The 25,388-nt window shown below is 57.0% G+C and overlaps 1 protein-coding gene and 1 long non-coding RNA gene across 4 annotated transcripts; one reads left to right on the forward strand and one right to left on the reverse strand.

Annotated features, from left to right (window-relative positions):
• The first annotated feature begins 1,776 nt into the window (after positions 1 to 1,776).
• On the forward strand, positions 1,777 to 24,017 carry LMCD1 (LIM and cysteine rich domains 1). Of its 3 annotated transcripts, none has more exons than XM_064433153.1 (7): positions 1,791 to 1,844; positions 9,879 to 9,946; positions 13,038 to 13,126; positions 14,288 to 14,543; positions 18,472 to 18,801; positions 22,243 to 22,458; positions 23,490 to 24,017. In XM_064433153.1, the coding sequence occupies exons 3-7, from the start codon at positions 13,038 to 13,040 to the stop codon at positions 23,643 to 23,645; spliced, it is 1,047 nt and encodes a 348-aa protein (XP_064289223.1). In that variant the 5' UTR covers positions 1,791 to 1,844; positions 9,879 to 9,946; the 3' UTR covers positions 23,646 to 24,017. The 3 variants fall into 3 exon arrangements, with proteins under 3 accessions (XP_064289222.1, XP_064289223.1, XP_064289224.1); XM_064433154.1 differs by having other exon boundaries at positions 1,830 to 1,844; positions 9,882 to 9,946; XM_064433152.1 differs by lacking the exon at positions 9,879 to 9,946 and having other exon boundaries at positions 1,777 to 1,844.
• A 507-nt stretch (positions 24,018 to 24,524) lies between these two features.
• Positions 24,525 to 25,275, reverse strand: LOC135308245 (uncharacterized). The gene is made up of 2 exons (XR_010368781.1): positions 24,883 to 25,275; positions 24,525 to 24,702 (listed from the first exon to the last, which is right to left on the reverse strand). It is a non-coding gene; the product is annotated as an uncharacterized LOC135308245 (long non-coding RNA).
• Between the last annotated feature and the right edge of the window lie 113 nt (positions 25,276 to 25,388).

The following is a 25,388-nucleotide window of genomic DNA, read 5'->3' on the forward strand; positions in this document are numbered from 1 at the left end:
AAACGAAACCAACATGGGGAAACGAAACCAACATGGGGGAAACGAAACCAACATGGGGGAAACGAAACCAGCATGAGGGAAATGAAACCCACAAGGGGGAAACGAAACCAACATGGGGAAATGAAACCAACAAGGGGGAAACAAAACCAACAAGAGCTCAGGATTTTTGTTTCAGATTGCAGCTCGGCGCTGGGCTGGTGCTCCCAGGTCACAGAGCACAGCAGGCAGCTGGATCCTGGTTCCTGCTGTTCCAGGGTTTTCCTGGACTCGGGCACGCTGAAGAAGGAGGACGGCGGGGATCGGGGGGAGCTGGGAGCCAGGGGAGGAGCTGGGAGCACGTGGAGCCCTCGCTCCCTCACCTGCACAAAGGGCCTTTGTGCTGGCCCTCCTGGCCTCAGCAGGGGCAGCAGGAATGTCTCTTGGAGCAGGCAGGAATGTTTGCTAAAGCAGTAAAGACCTCACCAACCCATGTTTAAAAAAAGCAAAATACAAAAGGCAATAGATTGTCATCCAGTGCTCAGCATCCATTGAAATAACAAGAGAAACATGGCTTTGGATGGTTTCTTCTGCTAAAAACATTCCGTGGCTGTCTGCTGTGATAAACTGCCCCTGCACATTCCTGTATGATTCGGAAATCCATTTCCCTGAGCTCCGTGTCAGCCATGCCTGGGGCGGGAGGAGGTGGAACAGAGGGACAGAGGGACTGAGGGACTGAGGGACAGAGGGACAGAGGGACAGAGGGACTGAGGGACTGGGGGACAGAGGGACTGAGGGACGGAGGGACTGAGGGACTGGGGGACAGAGGGACTGAGGGACGGAGGGACTGAGGGACTGAGGGACGGAGGGACAGAGGGACTGAGGGACTGTGCAGCCCCATCCCTGCTCACACCCTGTCTGGCACTGCTGCTTTGGGGCAGGAACATTTACCAATTCCATTCCAACAATACCAATTCCATTCTTTTTGCCCTCTTTTTTAAGCCCCAGGGACGGTGCTGCCAAGCACAGAATCCCAGGATGGTTTGATTATTGAAAAGGATGACCTTCACTCAGTGCCATCCTCCCTGGCACGGACAGGGACACCTCCCACTGTCCCAGCTTATTCCAAGCCCCATGCAGCCTGGCCTTGGGCACTGCCAGGGATCCAGGGGCAGCCACAGCTGCTCTGGGCACCGTGCCCATCCTCACAGGGAACAATTCATCCGCAGTGTCCCATCTCCCCGTGCCCTCGTTTAGGCCATTTTCCCTGTCCCTGTCCCCATTCCCATCCCCATCCCCATCCCTGTCCCCATCCCCGTCCCTGTCCCCCCTGTCCCCCTCCCTGTCCCCGTCCCGGTCCCCGCCCCCGTCCCCATCCCCGTCCCTGTCCCCCTTGTCCCTATCCCTGTCCCCCTTGTCCCTATCCCTGTCCCTGTCCCCCTCCCTGTCCCCCTCCCTGTCCCCATCCCTGTCCCTGTGCCCATCCCTGTCCCTGTCCCCCTTGTCCCCCTCCCTGTCCCCTTCCCGGTCCCCGTCCCCATCCCCGTCCCTATCCCTGTCCGCATCCCTGTCCCCCTTGTCCCTGTCCCCCTTGTCCCCATCCCTGTCCCCATCCCTGTCCCGGTCCCTATCCCTGTCCCCCTTGTCCCCATCCCTGTCCCCATCCCGGTCCGTCCCGTCCCGGTCCCGCTTTCCCCGCCTCGGGCACGCCCCCCCGCGCGCTCCCCCGCTCGCCATTGGCCAGGAAAGTTTCGGGGCGGCGTCGGATTGGCTGAGAGCGGCGCGAGGCCGCCGCGCGCGCCAATGAAAGGCGGCGCTCGGGGAGCGCGAGCGGCGGCGGCGGCGCGAGAGCAGCGGAGCGGGCGGAGGTGAGTGAGGGGAGAGACTGTGAGGGGAGAGACTGTGAGGGGAGAGTGAGAGTGAGGGACAGCGGAGCGATCCCGATCCCTGTCCCGGGACAGCCCCGGGACCGCGGCAACCATCCCCGTGCCGGGACAGTGGGAATGATCCCGATCCCCGTGCCGGGACAGCCCCGGGGCCGCGGGAACCATCCCCGTGCCGGGACAGTGGGAATGATCCCGATCCCCGTGCCGGGACAGCGGGAGCGATCCTGATCTCCGTGTCCTGGGACAGCCCGGGCACAGCGGAGCGATCCCGATCCGTGTCCCGGGACAGCCCCGGGAGCGCGGCAACCATCCCGATCCCCGTGCCGGGACAGCGGGAGCGATCCTGATCTCCGTGTCGCGGGACAGCTCCGGGACCGCGGGAACGATCCCTGTCCCGGGACAGCCCGGGGCACACCAGGAATGATCCCGATCCGTGTCCCGGGACAGCCCGGCGCACACCAGGAATGATCCCGATCCGTGTCCCGGGACAGCCCGGGGGACACCGGGAATGATCCCGATCCGTGTCCCGGGACAGCCCGGGGCACACCAGGAATGATCCGGATCCCCGTCCCGGGACAGCCCGGGCCCGGCGGAGCGGTCCCCGCGCCCGGCGGTGCCCGGCACGGCGGGTGCGTCCCGGGCAGCGCACGGTGCGGGAGCCGGGGCTCTTTTCCCGGTGTCTCCATCTCCGCACGGCTCAGGGAGCCGGGGCTCTTTTCCCGGTGTCTCCATCTCCGCACGGCCCGGGAGCCGGGGCTCTTTTCCCGCTGTCTCCATCTCCGCACGGCTCAGGGGCCGGGGCTCTTTTCCCGGTGTCTCCATCTCCGCACGGCTCAGGGAGCCGGGGCTCTTTTCCCGGTGTCTCCATCTCCGCACGGCTCAGGAGCCGGGGCTCTTTTCCCGGTGTCTCCATCTCCGCACGGCTCAGGAGCCGGGGCTCTTTTCCCGCTGTCTCCATCTCCGGGCTCTCCAGCCCCCGCGGGGTCCCGGGGCCGGCGGCCGGGCGCAGTGCGGGCTCAGAGCCCGTGCCTCCCGCTCTGCCCTCTCGCTGCCCTGGCAGGGGCACCCGAGCCGTGCCCGCAGCCCCCGAGCCGCTCTGTGCCCGCTGGGGGCTCATTTCAGGGCAAGGATCAGCCCAGCGAGGCTGCTGCTGGCAGAGCGGCTGCTTGCTGCCTGATGAGCTCGTGTGCTGCGCTGCCCTCGGAAGGAGGGCGGGAGTCGCTTGTCCCCTCCAGACCCTCTCGAGTGTTTGCTCCCAGAAATGCGGCCCTGCCGCAGTGTCCTGCTGCCGTGGCACTGGGCTCCAGGAAGGGATCCTGGCTGCCAGCCCAAAGCGTGTGCAGTGGCAGCAGCTGCTCCCGTGCCCCTCCTCTGTGCACCTCTGTCCCCGCGCGGTTCGGGGATGAGTTCAGCAGCCGTGTCAGCCGGTGTGATCCCATCTCCGGGGGCACCTCAGACCCTGCCCTGCCATGGGGCTCCCTGGCAGAGCTGGCCTCGGGGCCCACCCTGCCTGTCAGGATGGCCAGGTCAGCCTGGCTGCTGCGACGTGTAGCACTTTGTGTCCTGTTGGGTTTGAGCTGAGCCACTGCTGGGTGCCAGGGAAAGCTCTGCCCGGTTTTGCTGGGAACTGGCTGTTCTGGCAGGGTATCTGGGCACAGGCTGGTGTTGGCAGCAGGAGCTGTTCTGGGTGACCCACGGATGCTCCTCAGCATGGCCCTGCCCTGCTCTCCGGAAACACACGGTGCTTTGAGGGGGGACTGAGGCACTCGGGATTCTTCCTTCCCTGCGTGCTGACCCTGTAGGCTGCCCACCCTGGGGACAACCAGTGCTGGCTGACAGGGGCAGGACCCCCGGTGTGGCACCACAGGGTGGCCCTGTCCCGGCAGGAGCAGTCAGGGTTTGGTGGGACCTGCTGCTGTGTCATCCCCAGAGACTCAGAGCAATGTCCCCTCCAGCAGGTCCTGCTGCTGGCACCTCAGGCATGTCCTCGGGGTCCTGGCTGCCGTGGGGAGGGCACCTTGGGGTGCCAGCTGGAGCCCTCGGGAAGTTCTTGCCAGGCACTGTGTGGGGATGGATCCCACAGGAGTGGAAACAGAGCCTTTTTCTGAGGCTGTGCTGGTGCGGGGCTGTGGTCAGGCTGGCCCTCCCCAGCAGCTCAGTCCCTGCCTTGTCTGGGGAAGGGGGCTCTGAGCGGGGTCAGAAGGGGGCTCTGAGCTCTGCCAGCAGCCCCAGGCTGCGGTTCCTCGGGGGGAGTGAGGAGCGGGGCTGGATTTGGACAGCAGGGAGGGCTGAGCAAATCCCTGCTGTGGGATGAGCCCCGGTGAAGCTGTTTCTGCACTGGAGCCTTGTCCCAGGAGCTTCTCCAGCATCACCTGCAGGGGATGCAGCAGGGAGGGCTCACAGTGCACCCCAAAAAGGCTTGTGAATGCAGAAAGCATCAGAGGCTTCCCAAAATGTGTGCCTGGATGCTCAGCTCCCATCAGGGGAAGTGTAAAGGACAGGATGTCACCTTTAATGTCACTTAAATGGGAGGCAGGGGCACAGGCTGCAGTTCTGCTGGCACCCTCCCAGGCTGCCCTGGGCAGGGCCATGCCCAGGCTCTGCAACCTCTGCTGCCTGTCTCCTCTCACCTGAACACTGCAGGATGAAAGAACACATGCCAGCTAGTTTGTACTTCAAAAGGGATACGAAATGACATAATGAAAACAGGGACAAAGAATAATACAGACGCTGTATCAGTGCCTGAATAATCGACGTCCCAGCATAAATGGGTGTCTCTGCAGTAGACGGCTGCTTAATTTCCTGAATCCTAAGACGGGCACTTTTTTCTGGGCATGGTGTGGAATACTGTCAAATTTTAATTTAGCTTGGCAGTGTCACACAGCCAGTCTGAGCAAGTCGGGAAGGCGAGTCTGGAACTCATTAGAGCTTGTTGCGAGGCCCTGAAAATTTGATTTTCAATCACTGTTGGGTTTAATTATTGTTGATGTCTTGCCTAGAGTATTCTGGGATTCTTTCTGAGGAAATTAAAGCAGCATGAGTGGGACGGCATTCTGTTTGGCACAGGGCTTGTTTAGATTAAATTGTGAGTGGAGAGTTAAGCTCAGAGCAGGGAGAAGGCGATGGCTGGCACGGCGCGAGCGCTGGAGCGGGCCCAGCTGGCCAGGCAGGCTCTGCGCTTGTGTACTGTTCTCACCAAGCTCTGTCCCCTCCTGGCAGAGCAAAATAACCCGCCGAGCTAAAAGCACTTGTCAAAGCCAAGGTAAAGTTTACTCAGTTAATACAAATTTGGGTTCTTTAACTTTTTCTTCCTTCGGTCCTTCAGCATGGGACTTGCAAACACCCAAGGCCTCCTGCAGGACAGCAGGGAAGTGCTGCTGTTGCAGGGGTGAATGGGCTCCAGGTGTGGTCTGGGGGTCCTGGTGCCTCAGGGAGAGGCAGGAGCTCCCTCCTCATCAGCAAAGACTGGATGCTTGAAGAGCCCTCTGCAGGGCGTGCTGGCTGGGACTGGCAGCTTGCATTGGTGAGGTCCAAAACCTGGGAGCTTTTCAAAGCTTTTCATCCCAGCTGGAAACTCAGCTTTGTCACTTGAGGTTTCATAACCTGGGTGCCTTGGTCAGGGTGTGCAGGGTGCCTGGGCTGGCCCCTGAGTGCTCCCACAGCCTGGCTCTGTGGGAAGGATGCTCTGCTCCCAGATGACAGGAGTTCTGCCCAGAGACTGCTGTGGGACACATCTGAGAAGCCTCTGTTGTGTCCCAGAGCTCTGTGAGCAGTCTGGGTGGGTGAGGATGAGGATGCCGAGTGAGGGCCATGGAGGCTGTGCCCTCTGTGAGCAGTCTGGGTGGGTGAGGATGAGGATGCTGAGTGAGAGCCATGGAGGCTGTGCCCAAGTCTCCTGAAGGTGCTGCTGTGTTGTGCAAGCCCTGTCAGGGCTGCAGAAAGCAGCTCCATCTCAGCTCTGAGGGGCTGCAGCACGGCTCTTTGAGCAGTTCCACCCCGGGAGCGCTTTGGCCCTTGCAGAGTTCTCACGCTCATCATTTCTGGTCTGCAGAAGCTGTTTCATTGCAGAGCTGGCACCATCTCTGCAGAGCCACCCCTGGAGCATGAGCAGGTGGTGGGGTGCCAGGGCTGGGGATGGGTCACACAGGGCAGGGGACAGGTCACACAGGGCAGGGGGCCTGGGGGGTGGCTGTGACTGCCCTGAAGGCTGCTGTGTCCTTAGGGACAAGGAGCAGTGTGCTTGTGCTGGAGCCCAGGGCAGGAAGCAGGTGTGGATCTTGATGGAGAAACCTGCTCTGGGCAACTATTTATAGACATGGGATCATGAAGCAGCACAGGGGTTAAAGACCTTCTTTTGGGACTTGGACTCAGAGCTAAACGGAGTCCAATGAAATGCAATTTACAAATTACAAAATCCCTCTGGCCCTGCAGAGAGGCAGTGTCTGCAGTATTTGTTTAGGCTGGGTTTTTCTCCTTTTTTTAAAGGAAGAAATACTGTGTTTCAGCCATCCAGGAAAGGCAGTACTCAGATGTCCCATCTTGGAGCTACTGTTCCATTTAGAGATGGGGCTCAGAGAAAGGGGAATATTTCCAGGCAGCCATTTGCAGTTTTTGGAGAGCTGGAGGTCCCTGATGCTGGTTCCAGCCTGATTCCCCACCCTGGTCCCATCTCACCTACCCCAGCACTCACTCCATGGCTGGGTTACATGGATGGGCACAGGAAGGTAAATTCTCTCCACAGCATCCTGCTGGTTGCCTGTGTCTTGCCAGTATTTGGGGTGGCACAGTCCCTCAGCTCCTGCCTTGGGTTCAGGGCATCACCAGCCACAAGATTCACTTGGACTTGCTTGTGTGCTCCTTCTGAAGACCTGCACGTGTTGCTCAAAACCACCTCACTTTATTTTCCATCACGTGCTGAGATTGTGACGCTCAGGGCTGCTACAGAGAGGCTGCAGTGCAGGAAGGGTGAGGACAGGGATGGGGGCTCAGGCATGGCCCTGCCCTCGCCCACCTTCAGCTTTCTCCTGCTTCCTCCACTAAAGATCCTCCTCCTACTGCTGAGAAGATATTTAGTCCTAAACCAGTTGTTATGTGGAGATTTGATGGAAGCAGCTCCCTTGGTGCACGCTGTCAGTGTCCTGAGGCCCCCCATTCCCAGTGGCATCCAGAACCTTCTCCTGACGTGGGAGATGGGAAGGACCCAGCTGGTTCTGGGCAGGTAACTGGAGATCACCCCGAGACCCTTCCCTGAGTGCTCTGGAGCTCACCACGTCTGCTGTCTCATTAACTTTGGGGGGCTCTTCCCATTCCAGACACTTCCTCACTTCTTGGTTTGGTTTATAATTAAGTCCAAGTATCTGAAGCACTGTCTGGCTTTGTGAAAAAATCTGATTTTTCAGCATTTGCCCTTCTCTTATCATTAATTCACACATTGTTAGTGAAGAAAGGAATGCTGCCAGCTATGTGCTCTTGGAAGAGGGAGCTATTTGCAGAGGCCCTGGTTGTTGGAGCTCTGTCATCCTGTGGGTTGGGATCTGGCAGCTCCATTGAAATAGTTTCCTCAGTATCAGTGCCTTTACCTGCTCTTTATGTTGTTAAAATAAAAGGCAGCAAACTTCTTACTCTGCAAAGTTTAATACAATAAGTGCTTGCAGTGCTCCAGATGATATCAAGCCATTCACTGACGCCTGAAATAAATCCAATAGAGAGAGCTTGGGATGAAAGACAGCCTTTTGTAAGGGAATTTTTTTCCTGTGAGTGGTAATTGGGATAACGCTTGCTTGCAATCTGGCAGGGAAACAAATTGCTTGCAGGTCATGATTACAATGGATGTTTTCTATGAAAATGAGAAGAAAATAAATCAAAACATCCCTTTGCTGTCCTTAGAACTGCAGTAGTGAATGTGTTTATTGGTTAATGCGCTTCTGAGGGCAGCTGCTTGCCTTGCTCAGACTTATTCCCCTTGCAGCTGCTGTCAAGGAGCTTCTCCTGAAATCCAGAGCAGCCCCAGGTGTCACCTGAGCTGCCTCTCAGGAGGTTTGGGGGATGTTTTGGGCTGCTCTGTGCCAGGACTGGGAGCTGGCTCCTGAGCTGGACCTCAGCACACGTTCAGTGCAGTCAAGGGGGATGCTGAACTTTAAGGTCCCTTGCAACCCAAACCCTTGTTTGCTGGTCATCAGCAGAAAGGAGGAGTTTATCCAATGGCCAACATGTGCCCTGCAGCATGCAGCATTCCCCTTGGGTGTAAACCCTTGCACCCTGCTGTTACTGGAAATCCATCAGGAAGTCTGAGCTAGCCCCAAGTCCTTAAGGAAGTCTGAGCTAGCCCTAAATCCACCAGGAAGTCTGAGCTAGCCCCAAGTCCTTAAGGAAGTCTGAGCTAGCCCCAGATCCATCAGGAAGTCTGAGCTAGCCCCAGATCCATCAGGAAGTCTGAGCTAGCCCTAAATCCATCAGGAAGTCTGAGCTAGCCCCAGATCCACCAGGAAGTCTGAGCTAGCCCTAAATCCATCAGGAAGTCTGAGCTAGCCCCAGATCCATCAGGAAGTCTGAGCTAGCCCCACGTCCTTAAGGAGCTCTGAGCTAGCCCACTGTTACTATGCAAGCTTAGTCTATTATAGTCCAATAATGACAACAAATGATCCATCCATCCCCATCCCTCAGCAATTGTGCTGAGCAGACTGGTCCCACCCATGTGAATACTGTGTGGCTTTTCCCATTCCTTTGTTCACGGGTCTAGTCCAGAGTTAGCTGTAAATCTTCAAAACTCATTGCAGCTGGAGGAACCCCCCAAAGGGTTCTGGAGTTCCTCAGCCTCCCTGGAGCTCTGTGCTGCCACGGCTGGGATTGAGGGGAGGATATCTGGTGCTGCAGGGAAGGGTTTGGATGGAGCCTGTCGTGGCCACTGGGGAGAGGTGAAACAAGGACCTCAGCTCTGAAGGGCTGTTGTGAACTTGGAGTAACTTTTTGGAAACCAGCTTTTCCTCTTCCCTCCCTAAAAAGGAGGGGAAAACATACTTGAGGTAGTTACGTGTCTCCAGCACCGTTTTCAGTCTCCAAATAGGGTGTTGTGCAATAAATGCTTTCGGGATCCAGAAGCCTCTGTGGAAGCAGGAGGGCCCCCTTTGCCAGTCCCCCCTTGGCCTGTGGCTGTGGCACTGTGTCCCCAAAGCCCTTTTGGGGCTGGAGAGCCAGCAGCAGTGCCAGGAGGGATGAGGGCCATGGGACACCCTTCACCCTGCCCGTGGATCTGCCCCTGGCACTCCGCTGGCACCGAGCACAGCACTCGGAGAGAGCCGAGTCCTGCCTGTCCCCTGCTGCCCTGGGGGGACAGGTGTGCTGGGGGTGTGCTGGGGTGTGCTGGGGTGTGCTGGGAATGTGCTGGGGGTGTGCTGGGGGTGTGCTGGGGTGTGCTGGGGTGTGCTGGGTCCTCCATGGTCCTGGGTTAACCACCACGCTGGCCAAGCTTACTGAAACTCTGAACGTGATTTCGGGCCCGAGTCCTACAGGCTCTGCTGCCCCTGAGGACAGTCCCTGGCAGCAAACCCAGCTCTCAAACTGGTTCCAGTAGAGCCTTTGGCAAAGGGTCCTTGCCAAGGTGTGCTGGGCTGGCCAGAAGGTGACAGGACAAAGACCCCTGTGGGGTCTCAGCTGAGCAGCAAACAGGGCAGGCTGTGGAGCTGGAGCCTGACCTGCTCAGAGATTATCCCTGGCCAGGACTCCGTCTCACCAGACCTGCCAGGGAGCTCAGTGCTCCTTCCCAGGAGTCCTCAAGCTCTGAACCAAGCTAGAGCAGTGTTTGGGTTCTTTCCTTGTCACTTGTCACTGCAGGCTCCCCATTTTCCAGCTGTCAGCGAGCGATGGCCCTGCCTTTGGCCGGTGTAACAGCAGCCCATGGCATTACTGGTGTGCTCCTGACACTGCTCAGCAACGTTTTTGTGGGTAGAACAGCCTCGATTTCCTATCATTTCACTACCCAAGAATTTCCTCTGCCCTGACTTGCTTTCTCTCTTCTAGCAGCAAGAATGCTGTGAGGCACAGAGAGCCAAAAGAGAAATCTTGCAAGGAGCGTCTATCTAGTCCTGGTGAGCAGGATTTGCTTTTCTCCAACCAGTTTGTTGATACGGGGCTGGTTGTGGGGTTTTGGCACTTTTTTAAAGCATTACAAATGTCTCCAAACCCTTTATCTTAAGGTGATGCCAAAGTTCAGCTGCACTCCCCGGATGGGCTTGGGCATAGGTGGAGCCTGGGACAGTCAGAGCATTTGTTTCACATTATCTCACCGGGTTTGGGCTTTTTGCAGTGTCTTGCATAATTTTTGCAAGGAAATCTCCTTTTATGCCGATGTGAGGAGAAGCTCTGTGCCTGGGCAGGACGTGCAGTGAGCGGGCACTGGCTCCTCTTCCTGCACAGGGATGGGAGTGAGAGTGGCTCAACTCTGCTTCTGGAGCGGTGAGGAACAACACCGTGCTCCAGACAGAGCCTGCCAGGCCTTTCAGAGCCTCGGGGAGGGGCTGTCCCCGGGGTCTGGCGTGCTGGGCACCCTCTGGGGCTGAGCTCCTGCACGGGCACTGCCCTGGGCTCCCAGCTGCCAGAGCCTCCTGTGCTCCTCGTGCTGCTGGCCACACTTCTCCCTGCGCCTTTCCCCTTGAGCCAATGAGCCTTTTCCAAACGAGTTTATTTAATCCAGATGTTTGTGTTTTAGATAAACCAGCACTTGCAGTCCCTTGCTGATACTCAGCTCCTGTTTGACTCGCTGAGATCAGAGCCAGCTAAAGCCCAGCAGTTGGTGGTACCTGGCACATGGCTCCAGAGCTGGCAGGGCTGTGAGTGGCCTGGTGCAATCCTCAGTGTCTTTATCTGTCCTGGACAGCTGGCACATGGCTGGAGAATCAAAACCATCCTTTGTTTGGATATTAGAGGCAGAGGGGACTATCTAGGCGTGTTAAGGCAAATTTTGAGATGTGTTTTTATGAACTCTGGGGTTAGAGGTTTTTTCATTGGCTTCAAAATATTGGACAAACTGCAGGTGAAAATTGAGATGAAAATTCCAGGTGAAAGGTGAGGCAGAAATAAAACAGCAGTCCTGGGGCAAAGGGAGCTGAAACAAACCACTTCCTACACCCCGGGCTGGGTTTCTCCAGGATGAGCAGCCTTGTGTGGAGACTTACTAGTTCTGGGCAAGACAAAATGGCATGTAAAGGCCTGTCATCTACCTTAAAACTGGCAGACAAACATCTGGTCATTTCTAGAACATCTGTTTATAAAAACTTTGTAGTTATTAGCAACATCGTATTTTCCAAGCAAGTGAAATACCTTTCCTGAGTGCCATCAAATCACCTTGTCCTCCTGGAAGCTGCAGCATGGTTTGAACATCAGAGGAGAGCTCAGGGCGCCCCAGATCCTGCAGGCTTTGGGAGCCTGGTGCTGCAGGTGGGACAGGTGGGTGTGGGAGGCAGCAGGAGGAAGCTGGGCTGCAGCATCACCCCTGCTTTGCCTCCGAGCAGAGATTCAGAGCCTGACCCTGGCACAGCCTGGCTCAGCCCAAGGGCCCACGGGTCCCTGCAGGGGAGCAGCAGCTGCTCTTTTCCTCAGTTCCTCACTGCTCTTGGTGCCTCCCTTTGAAAACAGGTTTTGGCAAGGACAGCCTCTTGCGAGGTGCCAAAGGGTGCTTTAAATAGTGCATGATCTTGCACTGCAGGACTGTGGCAGTGCAGGGACGTGCAGGGACTGCAGCCATGGGCAGGTACCGGCACTGGCACCTCCACAGCCTCGCCCTGCTCTGCCAGGCTGAGCCCTGAGCCTCCCCTGGGCCAGGGAGCTGCAGGGGGATCCTGTGGGTCCCTCCCAAGGCAGCTGTTCTGTGAGTCAGACAGGCTCCCAGTGTGTTCCTAGAACAAGCTCCTGCCTCGAGAGATTACAGACCTGTTACAAACCCTGACCAACGACCCCAGAAAGGCAGGGAGCTGTGGGACCCGTGCGTGCCACAAGCCCTGGTGGGAAGTGCCATCTGTGATGGGCAGAGTGGTCAGGAGCCTGCCCAGCCCTGACCTTGTGCCTCCTGGGGGCTGGAGGTGCTGGGGCGTGCTGGAGGGGGAGGCCGTGTGCTCTGACCCTGGCTGCAGGGGCTCGGGGCTGCTGAGCTGCGGTGGCTCCGTGGCGCTGCCGCTGCTCCTGCTGGGCTTGGCGCTGGCCTTGCTTCCCCTCGCCTCGTTTTTCCAGGGAACAAGCGTGTCTTTCAGGCAGGAGCCTGACAGCTCCTGTGTAAACATCCAGCCTGAGATAAATTCGGCGTCTGGAGGTGTCACCTTGCCCCGGTGCCTCCTGCAGCACTTTGTTTTTGTCTCCCGCCGTACCCTGCTGCGTTCCTTACGCTCAAAAAGCCACGTTTGACAAATTCATGGGCCAGGCAGGAAATAGGTTTGTTTTCCAGTGTTATGGGCTCCTGGTGTGGGTTTTTGCTTGTCTTTGTCCTGTTGGGAGGTTGTTAGGATGTCTCTGCAGCAGCAGACACCCAAGGATGGGTGACTTTCATCTGTTTTCAGTGAGCAGCAAAAAGTGCAGCAGAACCACAGCCCCCCTTGTCACTCCACCCCCCCCTCCTCCCCAGAGCATTTCCCCACTGTATTTCCTGTTCACTTTGGAAACCACCCCTAGACTCCAGTGCCAGAGGCCTGGAAATCCCTCCCAGTCCCAAAGTACACTTGGAGAAAGACCAAGGAGGTCCAAGGTGCAGTAAAGCAAGTTAGGTTTCCTGCACCTTGCTGCAATCAGCACCAGGTTATAGCAGTGTGCCTCCGTGTGTCCTGCCTGGCCTTCTGACTCGCACAGGTCCATGTGCAGTACATGAACTCTGTAAACTGGATAAAATGAGACCTGAGGTTGCTGTGGAGGAGGTGAAGGTGGCTGCCCCGGTGTGGGCATGTTCCCTGGGTTTGATGTGCCAGCCCCTCCATCCTCCCTCCCTTTGAAGGGAAAACCTTCACCCCAGGTATCCTTAGATGAATGTAGCAGGGTTGTGTGGACATGGTCAAGTGGAGTTGGGAGATCTGAGGTTTCAGGGGACATAGGGGATGGCTGAGGGAATCGCTCTGTGCAGGGCAGTGTCCCTGTCGGTGCTGTCGCAGGGAGCCCCTGAGGACGAAGCCTTTCCATGTGGTGCCTGCTCTCTTGCAGATGTCGGGGAGCCAGCCGCCGGGGGGAAGAGGCGTGCCCTGCTTGCGCTGCCGAGGGCTGTGCGCGGGCTTCGAGCCGCACTCCTGGAGGTAACGTGGGGCTGCCCTGCATCCTGAAACAGCCTGGGGACAGAACACTCCTTACTGATGCTTCACTTCCAGCTTTTCCTCTTAAAAGCACTAATTTGGGTAAATAGCCCCTGATAGCAGCAGCTGGTGGGAGCAGACCGGGCAGTGCCCAGCTCAGGGCAGGGGCTGCTCCTGCCCCAGCAGGACAGCAAAGGGGCTGTCCAATGGAATGCAGACATCCAGATGTCAGTAATTAAAAGAGAATTGGTGCCCTCTGAGCTGCTTCACAAGCACTGGGCTCCTCTGTGCTCCTGGGGAGCTCCCCAGGGTGCTGGGCCCGTGGTGGTGGGGCAGGGAGGCTGTGGTCCAGCTGTGCTCTGCAGCTGGAATGCCTTGGGTGCCTTCAGCTCCACTTGTGATACCTCAGCTGTGTGAAATCTAAAATTTAAAGCACTCATTTGGTGGAAGCACAACCATTTTTTTATTGACTCCATTAAAGGCTGGTTGGACTCATTCTTACTCCAAGATCCTGCTGAAATCCTCGGGGTCGTGTCAGAGTTACTTTGCCCCTTTTGCCATTAGTGTTTGATGGCAGTGCTGGCCACCAGAGTGTCCTTAGACACTTGTCTGTGTGATTTACACCTATCATCATTCAAATTACAGTCAATTAAGCATCAGTTCCTTCCAGCAGTCACTTTTTAATGGCATGTAAAGGTTCATAATAGGCAAGGTCTGTTGGAATCTGGTGAGGAGACTAATCTCCAATCTCATGATGCTTGAAGGGGTTTCCAGAGTTCAGCAGCATCCCGTGGGTGAGGGGCAGCAGATTTTGCAGAACCATGACTCAGGGAATGGCTTCCACTGTCAGCGGGCAGGGATGGATGGGATACTGGGCAGGAATTGTTCCCTGGCAGGGTGGGCAGCCCTGGCACAGGGTGCCCAGAGCAGCTGGGGCTGCCCCTGGATCCCTGGCAGTGCCCAAGGCCAGGCTGGACACTGGGGCTGGAGCAGCCTGGGACAGTGGGGGTGTCCCTGCCATGGCAGGGTGGCACTGGCTGGGATTTAGGGTCCTCCCAACCCAGCCCATTCCATCCTGAGCCTAAGCCCAGGCTGTGTGTGCCCCTCGGGAGAGGCTGGCACCCCACGGCCCAGCTCACAGCCCAGATGCTCTCTTGGGCACAGGAAGATCTGCAAGTCGTGCAAGTGCAGCCAGGAGGAGCACGGGCTGAGCTCGGAGCTGGACGATGACCGCAAGGTCGGGCGGCTGCTGGCGGGCTCCAAGTACGCCACGCTGACGGCGCGGCTCAAGGGCGGCGACGGCGCCCGCATCTACAAGAGGAACCGCATGATCGTCACCAACCCCAACATCTCGGGCAAGGACCCCACCTTCGACACCATCACCTACGAGTGGGCTCCCCCCGGGCTCACCCAGAAGCTGGTAAGGGGCTCCAGGCGGGCTGGGAACAGGGCTCTGCTCTGCAGTGAGGTTAGCGGGGAGAAACGGGAACCGTGGATTGCCTCGGGAGCAGGAGGGTGCAGAGCACTCCGTGTCCTGGCAAACTGTAAAGAAGCACAGTAGGTAGGAGAGGGGCATGGAAGGCCTTTGGGTTTTATAGGTTTGTTTACATTTCTCGAAGAAGTCTTAATGGATTTTACAGCTAGAAAGCTCTTTGTCTTTTGGTAAAGCCCATCTGCAGTAAAAGCATGGCTGAGGAGAGATCCCATCCCTGCTGTCCTGCAGCCCTGTGCAGCCCATGCCTGCTCCAAAGCCCCAGGCTGGATGTAAGAATGGCTCCAGTCCTTCTGGGGTGTCTGGGCTGGGCAAGCAGAGGAGCAGGAAGGGGTTTGGCTTCTGGGGGGCACATGGGGCTGGTGGGCAGCTGGGTGCTTGTGCTTCGGGGCTGGCTCCTCCTGCTCTCAGAGCATCCTGTGCTGCTGGAGGAGTCCTTGCCTGCAGAGTGGGCTCAGAGGCCCCATTGCCGGGGTCCCTCCCAGTCCCTTGGATGAAGAACAGCAGCCCATCCCTGCTCCAGCAGCCTTGAGGAGCTTCCTGCCCCAGGAGCTCCTCGTGCCCGGGGTGTGAGCCTGGCGAGAGCTGAGCTCAGTGTCTGAGAGCTCCTGCCTGCAGCTCCTGCCCGCTGCTGCTGCTGGCAGAACCGCTCTCACCTCGAGCTCTGGAGCAGGCAATTCCTTCCTTACAGTTTAAGCATAATCTGCTCCAAATAAAAACAGCGTTATAGAGAGAGCTCAGGGTAAAAGGGCGAGATAGGGAGCGTGGTCCCCTTCTGAGGGCTGGATCCAAAACCAAGCCCCCAGCCCAGCTCCACCTCCCTCCCGTGCCTGGTTTCCAATTGGACTAGCTGCGTGGGAAGGGGTGGAAGTGGTTTTTGGCATGTGGGGGTGTGAGCCAGCAGAGCCCTTGCGGGAAAGCCTTTAGCTGGCTTTCACTGTGCTGTGGTGTAAAACCCTTCTGTATGCCACTGTCAGGCGTGGGCAGTGAAGAGCTTCTGCTCCTCAAATGGAACAAATAGCTGCAAGCTATGGATACCAATCAACAAAAATGCTGGTGAAAATGCAGCCAGAGACCTTTTTAAAGAAGAATTTGTGATACAGGTGTGAAAGCACAGCCGGCTCCCAGAGCCAGAGTGTTGATTTGGCGTAAAAGCCAGTTGCCCTGAGGGCCTTGGACAGGCTGGGTGGGGCTGAGCTGTGTGCTGGGGATGCTTCATCGAGCCCTTCCCTTCCCTTCCCTTCCCTTCCCTTCCCTTCCCTTCCCTTCCCTTCCCTTCCCTTCCCTTCCCTTCCCTTCCCTTCCCTTCCCTTCCCTTCCCTTCCCTTCCCTTCCCTTCCCTTCCCTTCCCTTCCCTTCCCTTCCCTTCCCTTCCCTTCCCTTCCCTTCCCTTCCCTTCCCTTCCCTTCCCTTCCCTTCCCTTCCCTTCCCTTCCCTTCCCTTCCCTTCCCTTCCCTTCCCCTCCTCCCAGCCCAGTCCCACCCTCCTGATGGGGGAGGTTCAAAAACTTTATGGAAGTTTTTGATCTCTTTATAGTGCTGGACAGGCTGGAATATATCTTGGTTCAAGTAAACAAGCAGCAGGAGCTTTGGAGACAACCTTGATAAATCCTGGCTTGCAGATCAGCTTGACAAGCTTTGAGGAGAAGTGTTGGATGTCAGCCACTCTCAGGATGCTTTCAAAGGCACTGGGGCCAAAAAGCTGTTAGTGCACAACTGCCTCTCTCCAGGGGTTTCCTCCTGAAGGCAGGCTGGAAACTTGGGATGGCTTTTAACCTTGTTTTGCTGAAGTGGACGGTCAATAATAGGAGGAAGTTCAGAGCACGTTCTTGTTAAGTGTGCCTGCAGAAGTCATGAAGCAGACACTTAGGTCCTCGGAGACAGTGAAAAGAACAGATCATAAAATAGCCCCAAGATCCAGTAGTGAGCAGTGAAAACCAAAATGCTCTTCCTCCAAATTACCTGCACTCAGGCAACATAGTGAAGCGTTGGCCATAACAATAAGTGATAGCAGCAGATGTAGCAACTTTTTCTTATTCTTCACGGCAGTTTTTGGTGTCAGGTTGGATTTTTTCCCCCCTAATCTTTGGACACATTTTTATTGACATCTGCAATTATTACTTCAAGCATTCCCTTGGTCAGGGAGTAATACTGAAACCTGGGCAGATACTGAAACCTGCCCCTGAGCAGTCTTTAAGTAAGCCTTAAAAAAAGCCTTGAGGCTTTGTTTTCCTCACTCTCAGCACACACATTTTGTTGGGAACGGAGATGCTGGAGGTGGAGCAGAGCAGGAGGCTCCAGGTGCTTGTGCTGGCCCCTTGCTCTGGTGCAAATGTTCATTAGTCTTGGCACAGCAGTGCATTGAAGTTTCTCCCCCTGAGATCCCACCCCGTTGCTGGAGCTCGTGCTGTGCTGGTGGTGCTGCTCTCACAGCATCGCTTCAGTTGTTTCCTGTCCACTTGTGGGGCAGTGCCTGTGTGAGCCTGGGAGGAGCAGTCAGGGAATCCTTGTCTCTCTCTGCTGTCATTCCTCCTAGGATTCCTCACGTCTGTGAAAGCCATTTGTGCACCAGGTCACTGCCCAACATCCCACAGCTCTCCAAGCACCACAGGGGAACAACCTTCCCAGACACTGGACATCAGCCCTGCCTTGGCACAGGGGCACAGTGGACCAAGTGTTGATGTCTGATACCCCAGTGTGCACTGATTTTAGCTTGCACCCCAAGGGTGGGGAAGAAGCCCTGCTTCCATTCAATCATTATCTGCTGCTGTTCCCAATTTCCTGTCAGGAATTCCGCCCGGCAGCACTGCTCTCTGCCCCAGAGGAGCCAAGGTGCAAGGGACTTGGAAGTTTTTCCTGACGTGCTGAAGAGTTCAGTGCTGTGCAAGCATTTCTGCATTGAAAAGCCCAGCCTGAACCAGCCTGTGTGCCACAAACAGTTAAATATCCGTGCTAAGTTTTTTAAGATTGAGTTCTCAAGTGCTGACCCAGTAAGAAGCAAATCTAATGCAGCTGGATGCTGGTCTAAAGGGGATGGCAGGGAGCCAACTGGCTGCCCTGCCACTCCTCACACTACAATAGGAAAATGCCGGAGTGGGAAACTCCCTTCCCTTCCTCGGGCCAGGGGAAGTTAACTGTGCATCACCCAGCCTGAGCCTGAGAGGGGTTTGCTCTGCTCTGAGGTCGTGGCCAGTTAAGTCAGAGCCTTCATTTTGGGCAGTTTCTGGGCATTTCCTCTCTGTGTCACAGGGCATCAGTGACCAAACACCTTGTGACTCTGGTCAGTGTGACAGACTCAAGTGCTACCTGAACTTTTCCTGTGTTATGATGATTTCATTAGTTGATAAGGATGGTCTTTCACTGTGAGCTAGGTGCACACAGCTCCGTGGGCTCTGGGGTGCTCAGTGTGGCCTGGAACTCACTCCCTGCAGCTCTCCCTGTCCCACCACAAGGCAATAGAGAGCTGCTCATAGGTTTTGATGTTTATGGGGTTTTAGCCCTTTCAGCAGCTGTGTTATCAAATTTCATGGAAAAGTGTCACGGTAGTGCTAGCAAGGGGGGTATGCTGGGATTTTCGTGCCAAGCAGGTCTGTCTGTGCTGCTTTGCTTTCCTGGGCAACATAGGGTTTGTTTTAAACAAACAAACAAACAAAAAGTAATCTAAAACACCATAAAAACACCCAGTCTGGCTTCTGAGGATGAAAGGATTTATAAGAAGCCGGTTCAGCTTTTACTTCTGGATACAAACTCCTCAGAGGGAGAGGGGAGGGCACGGGCGCGTTTCTGCTGCCGCTGCCCGCGCAAGAGGAGCGTGGCAGCTGTGCCACCCTGCCGCAGCAGCCCGCGTGTCCCTGCAGGCCATGCAGTACATGGAGCTGGTCCCCAAGGAGCTGCAGCCGGTGGCGGGCACGGAGGGCGCCTTGCAGCGGCGGCGGCGGCTGGCGCGGCAGCTCCCGCTGCACGACCAGGACCCGGCGCAGTGCCGCGGCCTGGCCGAGGCCGAGCAGCCGCTCATGCAGGAGTTCGTCAGGACCTACAAGGCCGAGGCCCTGGGAGTTGGGGAGGTGGCGCTGCCGGGCCAGGCCGGCGGCGGGAAGGACGAGGAGAAGGCCCAGGAGAAGAGCATCGACCCCGGCAGAGCCCCCGAGTCACCCAACGGGGCCCTGGAGAGCACGGCCGGGCACTACGTGAGTGAGGGATGGGTGATGGGATGATGGGATAATGGGATAATGGGATGGGATGGGATAATGGGATAATGGGATGGGATGGGATAATGGGATGACGGGATGGGATGACGGGATGGGATGGGATGGGATGGGATGGGATGGGATGGGATGGGATGGATGCAATGGGATGGATGCAATGGGATGGATGCAATGGGATGGGAATGGAGCTCTGGGGCTGCTCCAGGCTTAGGGAGCCACTGGGAATAGATTTGGTCTCAGCTCAAGTGGCAAAAATCACAGCAGGCAGGGCAGTCTGTGCCTTGTCCCCATCTGCTCCAGGGCATTCTCCATGCCTGCTGCAGGTCACATCACCATGCTTTGGAGCAGCACTGTGGGAGCCTGGAGGGCCCCTCTGCTCCAGCCAGCCCTGCTGAGCACAAGGGGCCATCTGGCAGGGCTGATGAGGGGTGTTCTCCTCTTTTTCATCTCCCTTTCTCTGCAGCAAGGGCCTTGCTGAGCCACCAAGGTCAGGGAATTCTCGCTGTGGGAACTGGTTGAGCTCTGGGTTCTTGGCAGCTCTGAAAGGCTGGGCATGACATGCCCCTGGATGATATGGGCAATGTTTCAGTTGAAAGCTGAACTTGGTGATCTTGGAGGTCTTTCCCAACCTTCACCATTCTGTGAAGCAAGTCAATATTTCCAAGTAGGCTTCTTACCCAGAGAGACCACAGATGTCAGGAGGTGAAGGCTCTGTCCAGTTAGCACAGAGCTGTGAACATGGAGGTAGTGTTCCCAGGGCTGTAATCGCTCTGGGGAAATGGAAACAGCTGCCCTGGGTGCCTGGGCATACAAATACACTTCCACAGAGAAATGGCTGAGATTCCTCAACACCCTTGTAGATTTATATTCCCCCAGTGCTGTCTGGAGTGGCTGCTGAACAGATGCTTATCATAAAATATGGTGAGTGGAAATACCTTGTCCTGGTCCTTGTGAGGGTGACTTGCAGCAGAGGATTTAAAGCTGAAAAAGCAAATGGTGCCCAAGTGTTTTTAAGAGGAGATTCTTTCCTGCCATTCCTGCACTGAGGTTGTACATGAAAGAGCAGTTTTCATTTTCAGCCCATATTGGGTAATGTCTCCCCTCTGCCATGGTCTGTTAACGTCCTTCTGACTTTGAATCCAGTGCCACAGTAAGGATTTGCACTATTGCAACAAAACACTGCATTTTAAGATAAAAAATAGCCAAAAAAGGAAGGTTTCCTTTAAACATATCAATAAGTCATCCTGGCAATGAGGGTTTACTTAAACTGCGAGTTTGTCCTTTCAAATAAATAAATACATAACTGTGATGTTATTCTCCTTAGTTTGAAGCATCATTTCTCTGAAGGCTCCAGCTGAAAAGTGGAGCAGCTTTCACAGCAGTGGCAGATCCATGGGGACAGCCACGCTGTGCAGCCCAGGGCATGGCAGGACTGGCAGACCCTGCTGGCCACAGACCTCTTGTGCCTCCACATCCCTGCTGCAAGTCTGTCCCACGAGAGGGTGTTCTCCACAGGGCACAGAATCCTGACCCCCCCAGAGCTGGGAACTCCTCTGGTGTTACAAGACTTGATTCCTGCCCTGGAACCAAATCAGATCCTGAGGCAATTGACCCAAATTAATCGTTGTTCCCCAAAGCTCGAGGCCAGGGAGTGCCCAGAGTGCTGCTGGTGTCTGGGAGCTCCTTCCCTGGGAGCTGGCACTGCAGAGCAGGAGCTGGGGACGAGCAGGATGGGAAAGCTTAAGAGAACAGGACACTTTTTTGGCCAACACCTCTGGTAATTCAGCTAATGAAGTATTCACTCCTCTGCCTGAATGATGGAGATATAGAAGGAGCACCAAGCTGTAATCCCACCTCAGATTTGAAGGATCACCTTTTTGCAGTGTGTAAATAGCAGGATGTAGAGGTTATACAAAGCTTGGGAAAAGCCCTGTGAATAGATTTTCCCTGTGAATAATTTCCATAGAAAGAAAGAGCAAAATAAGTTGGTTTTTTAACAGTTCTTGTTGGCAAGAAACTTGAGCTCAGTGTTGGAAACTGCTGTGTTTGTTCTTGCTTTAGATCCTGCAGGATAAGCAGGGCTGGGCTGTGGCTTCTGGGGGTGGCAGAGCAGAGGCAGCTGCAGGGTCTGGCTGTGGCACAGCACACCAAGGGCACGGGGCAGGCACTGAGAACCCCCTGAGGCAGGGAGGGGGCGAGGGGGAAACGCCTGGGGGGCAGAGCAGTGAGCCACCAGGGAGAGCCACCTATGGGTGCAGAGCAGTGAGCCAACAGGGAGAGCCACCAATGGGTGCAGAGCAGTGAGACAACAGGGAGAGCCACCTATGGGTGCAGAGCAGTGAGCCAACAGGGAGAGCCACCTGCGGGTGCAGAGCAGTGAGCCAACAGGGAGAGCCACCTATGGGTGCAGAGCAGTGAGCCACCAGGGAGAGCCACCTGTGGGTGCAGAGCAGTGAGCCAACAGGGAGAGCCACCTGCGGGTGCAGAGCAGTGAGCCAACAGGGAGAGCCACCTGCGGGTGCAGAGGTCCCACGGCCTCTGTGTGTGACAGGAGGGAGCAGGGCAAGGAGCAGTGTGCCAGCACTCCCGTGTGAGCCGGGGCAGGGGGCTGGCAGTGCTGGAATTGTCCGTCTTCTATCCCTGCCCCGTCCCCAATGGCCTCCTGCAGCCCAGGCACGTCAGTTTATTGCTCCTGAGAAATCCTGGGTCTGTGTCTCCTCTCCTCTCAGCAGCTTGGGCCAGTGGAAGGTGTCTGTGCCCATGGCAGGGGGTCAGAACTGGGGGATCCTCAAGGTGCCTTCCAACCCAAACCATTCTATGGTTCTATGATTACACCTGTTGGAAGCTGTTGACTTAAACTGGGGTGTTTGTAAGTTGTCATCTGAGCCAGGGCCATTCCCAGTCCCTGACCCTGTGCCACCTGGAGGGGGGCACTGCTGTGCCAGCGCTCTGATGGGACACAGCAGTGTCACCACAGCCCTGTGACACACAGGCTGACCCCTGCAGCATCCTGCCAGCCCCTGAGTGGAGCTTTGAGGCTGGCTCTTCACTAATGACAGACTGCTCTGCAGGCACAGACAAAGAGCAGGCCTAGTTGGTCTGGTGTGTAACATGCATGGATGCCATTAATCTTGAGATTAATCACGTCTAATTCTGGCTCTGTGGCCTGTTAGAAATAGAAAACACTTGCTGAAATCTGTGGGGTGACAGCTGAGTTAGGCACAGACAGAAAACAGTGACAAAAGACCAAAGCTCCTGATCTATTTCAAATTTACATCTTTGACGTGCAGCACTATTTGGATTCTTAGCATCTTTGAGAATCTTGGGATTTGGTGAAGGTGTTAGTTTGGGAGGGGTCCCCCCAGAAACGAGGTGCCAGCAGCGTGCTGCCCTGCCAGCCGCTGAGGGTGCCCTCTCGCGCAGCGCTGCGAGGCGTGCCAGCAGCCGGTGCCCGGGGACTGCCCCGTGGTGTACGCCGAGCGCGCCGGCTACGCCCGCCAGTGGCACCCGGCCTGCTTCGTGTGCTGCCGCTGCCACGAGCCCCTCGTCGACCTCATCTACTTCTGGAGGAGCGGGGCTGCCTGGTGTGGGCGCCACTACTGCGAGAGCCTGCGGCCCCGCTGCGCCGGCTGCGACGAGGTAGGGACGGGGACCCCTGTGCCAGGGTGGGCACTGACCTGGGACCCCTGTGCCAGAGTGGGCAGTGACCTGGGACCCCTGTGCCAGGCTGGGCACTGACCAGAGTCCCTGTGATCTCCTGTGCCAGGCTGGGCAGTGACCTGGGACCCCTGTGCCAGAGTGGGCACTGACCTGGGACCCCTATGCCAGAGTGGGCAGTGACCTGGGACCCCTGTGCCAGGCTGGGCACTGACCTGGGACCCCTGTGCCAGAGTGGGCAGTGTCCCTGGGACCCCCTGTGCCAGGCTGGGCACTGACCTGGGACCCCTGTACCTGAGTGGGCAGTGTCCCTGGGACCCCTGTGCCTGAGTGGGCACTGACCTGGGACCCCTGTGCCAGAGTGGGCAGTGTCCCTGGGACCCCCTGTGCCAGGCTGGGCAGTGACCTGGGACCCCTGTGCCAGAATGGGCACTGACCAGAGTCCCTGGGACCCCCTGTGCCAGGCTGGGCAGTGACCCTGGGATCCCCTGTGCCAGGCTGGGCAGTGACCCCTGGGATCCCCTGTGCCAGGCTGGGCAGTGACCCTGGGACCCCTGTGTCAGGGTGGGCACCACCTGCAGACCCTCTGATCCCCCCTGTGTGGGTGGGAGCCACCAGTGTCCCTCTGCTCCTGCCAGTACCAGGCTCAGTCAGGGCTTCTGAGCAGCCCGGGCCAGAGGAAGGTGCCCCTGCCCGGGCAGGGGGTGGGACAAGGTGACCAACCTGGGCCAGAGGAAGGTGTCCCTGCCCGGGCAGGGGGTGGGACAAAGTGACCAACCTGGGCCAGAGGAAGGTGTCCCTGCCCGGGCAGGGGGTGGGACAAGGTGACCTTTACAGGTGCTTTCCAACCCAAACCATCCTGGGATAATTCTCTGTACCCATTCCTGACCCCATGGCTGATGGGCTTGGTGGGAGGTGTGGCATGTGTCTCCCTGTTCCTGCCACGCTCCAGCTTGGTGGGGTGGTGGAAATAAGCAGTTGTCTGTCTGTCTGTGTGTCTGTCTGTCCCGCAGATCATCTTCTCGGAGGACTACCAGCAGGTGGAGGGGCTGGCCTGGCACAAACAGCACTTTGCCTGCCTGGAGTGTGAGACGCTGCTGACGGGCAAAGCCTTCGCCCTGGCCAACGCCAGCCTGCTGTGCACCACCTGCAGCCAGAGCAGGGCCTGAGCAGGGGCTCCCCAGGCCCACCAGCACTGGGGCACTTGGAAATGCAGGAGAAGGGGAAGGTTACAAAATTTAAAAGTCTGACTATTCACTTGCAAGCAACTCCGTGTGCCCTTGCATCCCACACAGCCCGAGGAAAGTGATTCCTTGGGATCCTCTTGGATCTGCCAGGGAGCCCTCGTGCCCACGGGTGGGAGAGGCACTTGTGCCTGGCCAGGAGGGCTGGAAAGGAAGGAAAGAGGGGCTGGGCTCTGCTGGTTTTTGTCAAGTCTGTCCAACCCTCTTATGACTAAGATCTTGCAATAGTCTTTTGGAAATAACACATCTCAACAGTAACTTCTGGCATACTAAACCTACAGCTGTGGTCAAAAACAAGGGGTGTTTGTGGTTTTTAAATCCTTGCTGGAATTAGGCGAACAGGCTGCTGCCACTGTGCCAAGGCAGTGGGTTGGAGGAATTTGATCAACTTGCTGAAAGCAAATGGTATAAGATTGCAGCCACACGCAGCTGGGGCTTTGTGCTGTGCAAGAGCAAAACCAAGGAGTGGGCACACAGGGCGAGGGGTTCACCCTGGTCAGAGGGGCAGGGCAGGCTCTGCCTGGGCACTGGCTGACTCAGGAGCTGCCACCCGCAACTGGAATGTAAAGAATTTTGTGGAAAACAGCTTTATCAGCTGTCTCGGGGGCAGAGTGTGTGTGTGTGTGTGTGTGTCCCCGAATGCTGCACTGTCCCTTTTTCCCTGCAATACCTCAGTGACCTTTCCAGGTGCCAGGGAGCTGTCCCTTGCCCGGGGCTCTGCCCTGCTCCCTGTCCCACAGCTCTGCTATTGCCTCGCAGGCCTGGCTCTATCCCGAGTCCCTTTGGGTGTTATTTGTTCCCTACACCAAGTGATGCTTCTGCTACTCCCTGGCAACCTCAGGCAGCCCAGGCTGGCAGGTGTCTGTGCCCAGTCTGCCCTGTTGTCCTCTCTCCTCGTGGTTTGCCAGAGAACTGGAATGTTTCCTCGCCGAGGTGAGTGTCCAGGGAGTCACAGCTGCGGGGGGCTCCTTCTGCTCAGCACCTCTGGTTTCTGCTCGGTGCCTCTGGTTTCTGCTCAGCACCTCTAGTTTCTGCTCAGCACCTCTGGTTTCTGCTCAGCACCTCTAGTTTCTGCTCAGCACCTCTGGTTTCTGCTCAGCACCTCTGGTTTCTGCTCAGCACCTCTGGTTTCTGCTCAGCGCCTCTGGTTTCTGCTCAGCACCTCTGGTTTCTGCTCCAGGCCTGCCCTGTTTCGTGGGTGTTGGAGTAACTCACCTGTGTGGGATAACTCGGAGGTGGGAGCTGGGTGGGGCCGGACCTGCTGCAGGTGAGCTGTGGCCCTGCACAGCTGGGTGGCACAGCTGGGTGGCACAGAGCCGCTCCTGGTGCCCGCTGTGCCAGCAGCAGCCCTGGCACAGCCCCTGCGTGGGGACCCTGGGGTCCTGCAGGAGCCGGGGCTGGGGTGCACAGAGGGGTGAGCTCTCTGCCAGCCCCCGTGGTGCCACTCCTGTGTGTTTGGGGATCCACATGGGCACGTGAGCTCTTCAGAGGTGGGGTCTTCAGCAGACCCTGGTTCTGTGGTAAACCTCCCCTGTGCCCTGCCTGGGGAGCTCTGGGGGAAAGGGGGATCCCCTCCACCCCAGGCAGGTTGAAAACCAGCTGAGCCCCAGCGGTGGCAGTGAGAGAGCTGGTGCTGGGCTGCAGAGCACGGCTGGGAGCTTGGGCAAA

This window comes from Passer domesticus, chromosome 9 (genome assembly GCF_036417665.1).
Source record: "Passer domesticus isolate bPasDom1 chromosome 9, bPasDom1.hap1, whole genome shotgun sequence".
Lineage (NCBI taxonomy): Eukaryota > Metazoa > Chordata > Aves > Passeriformes > Passeridae > Passer > Passer domesticus.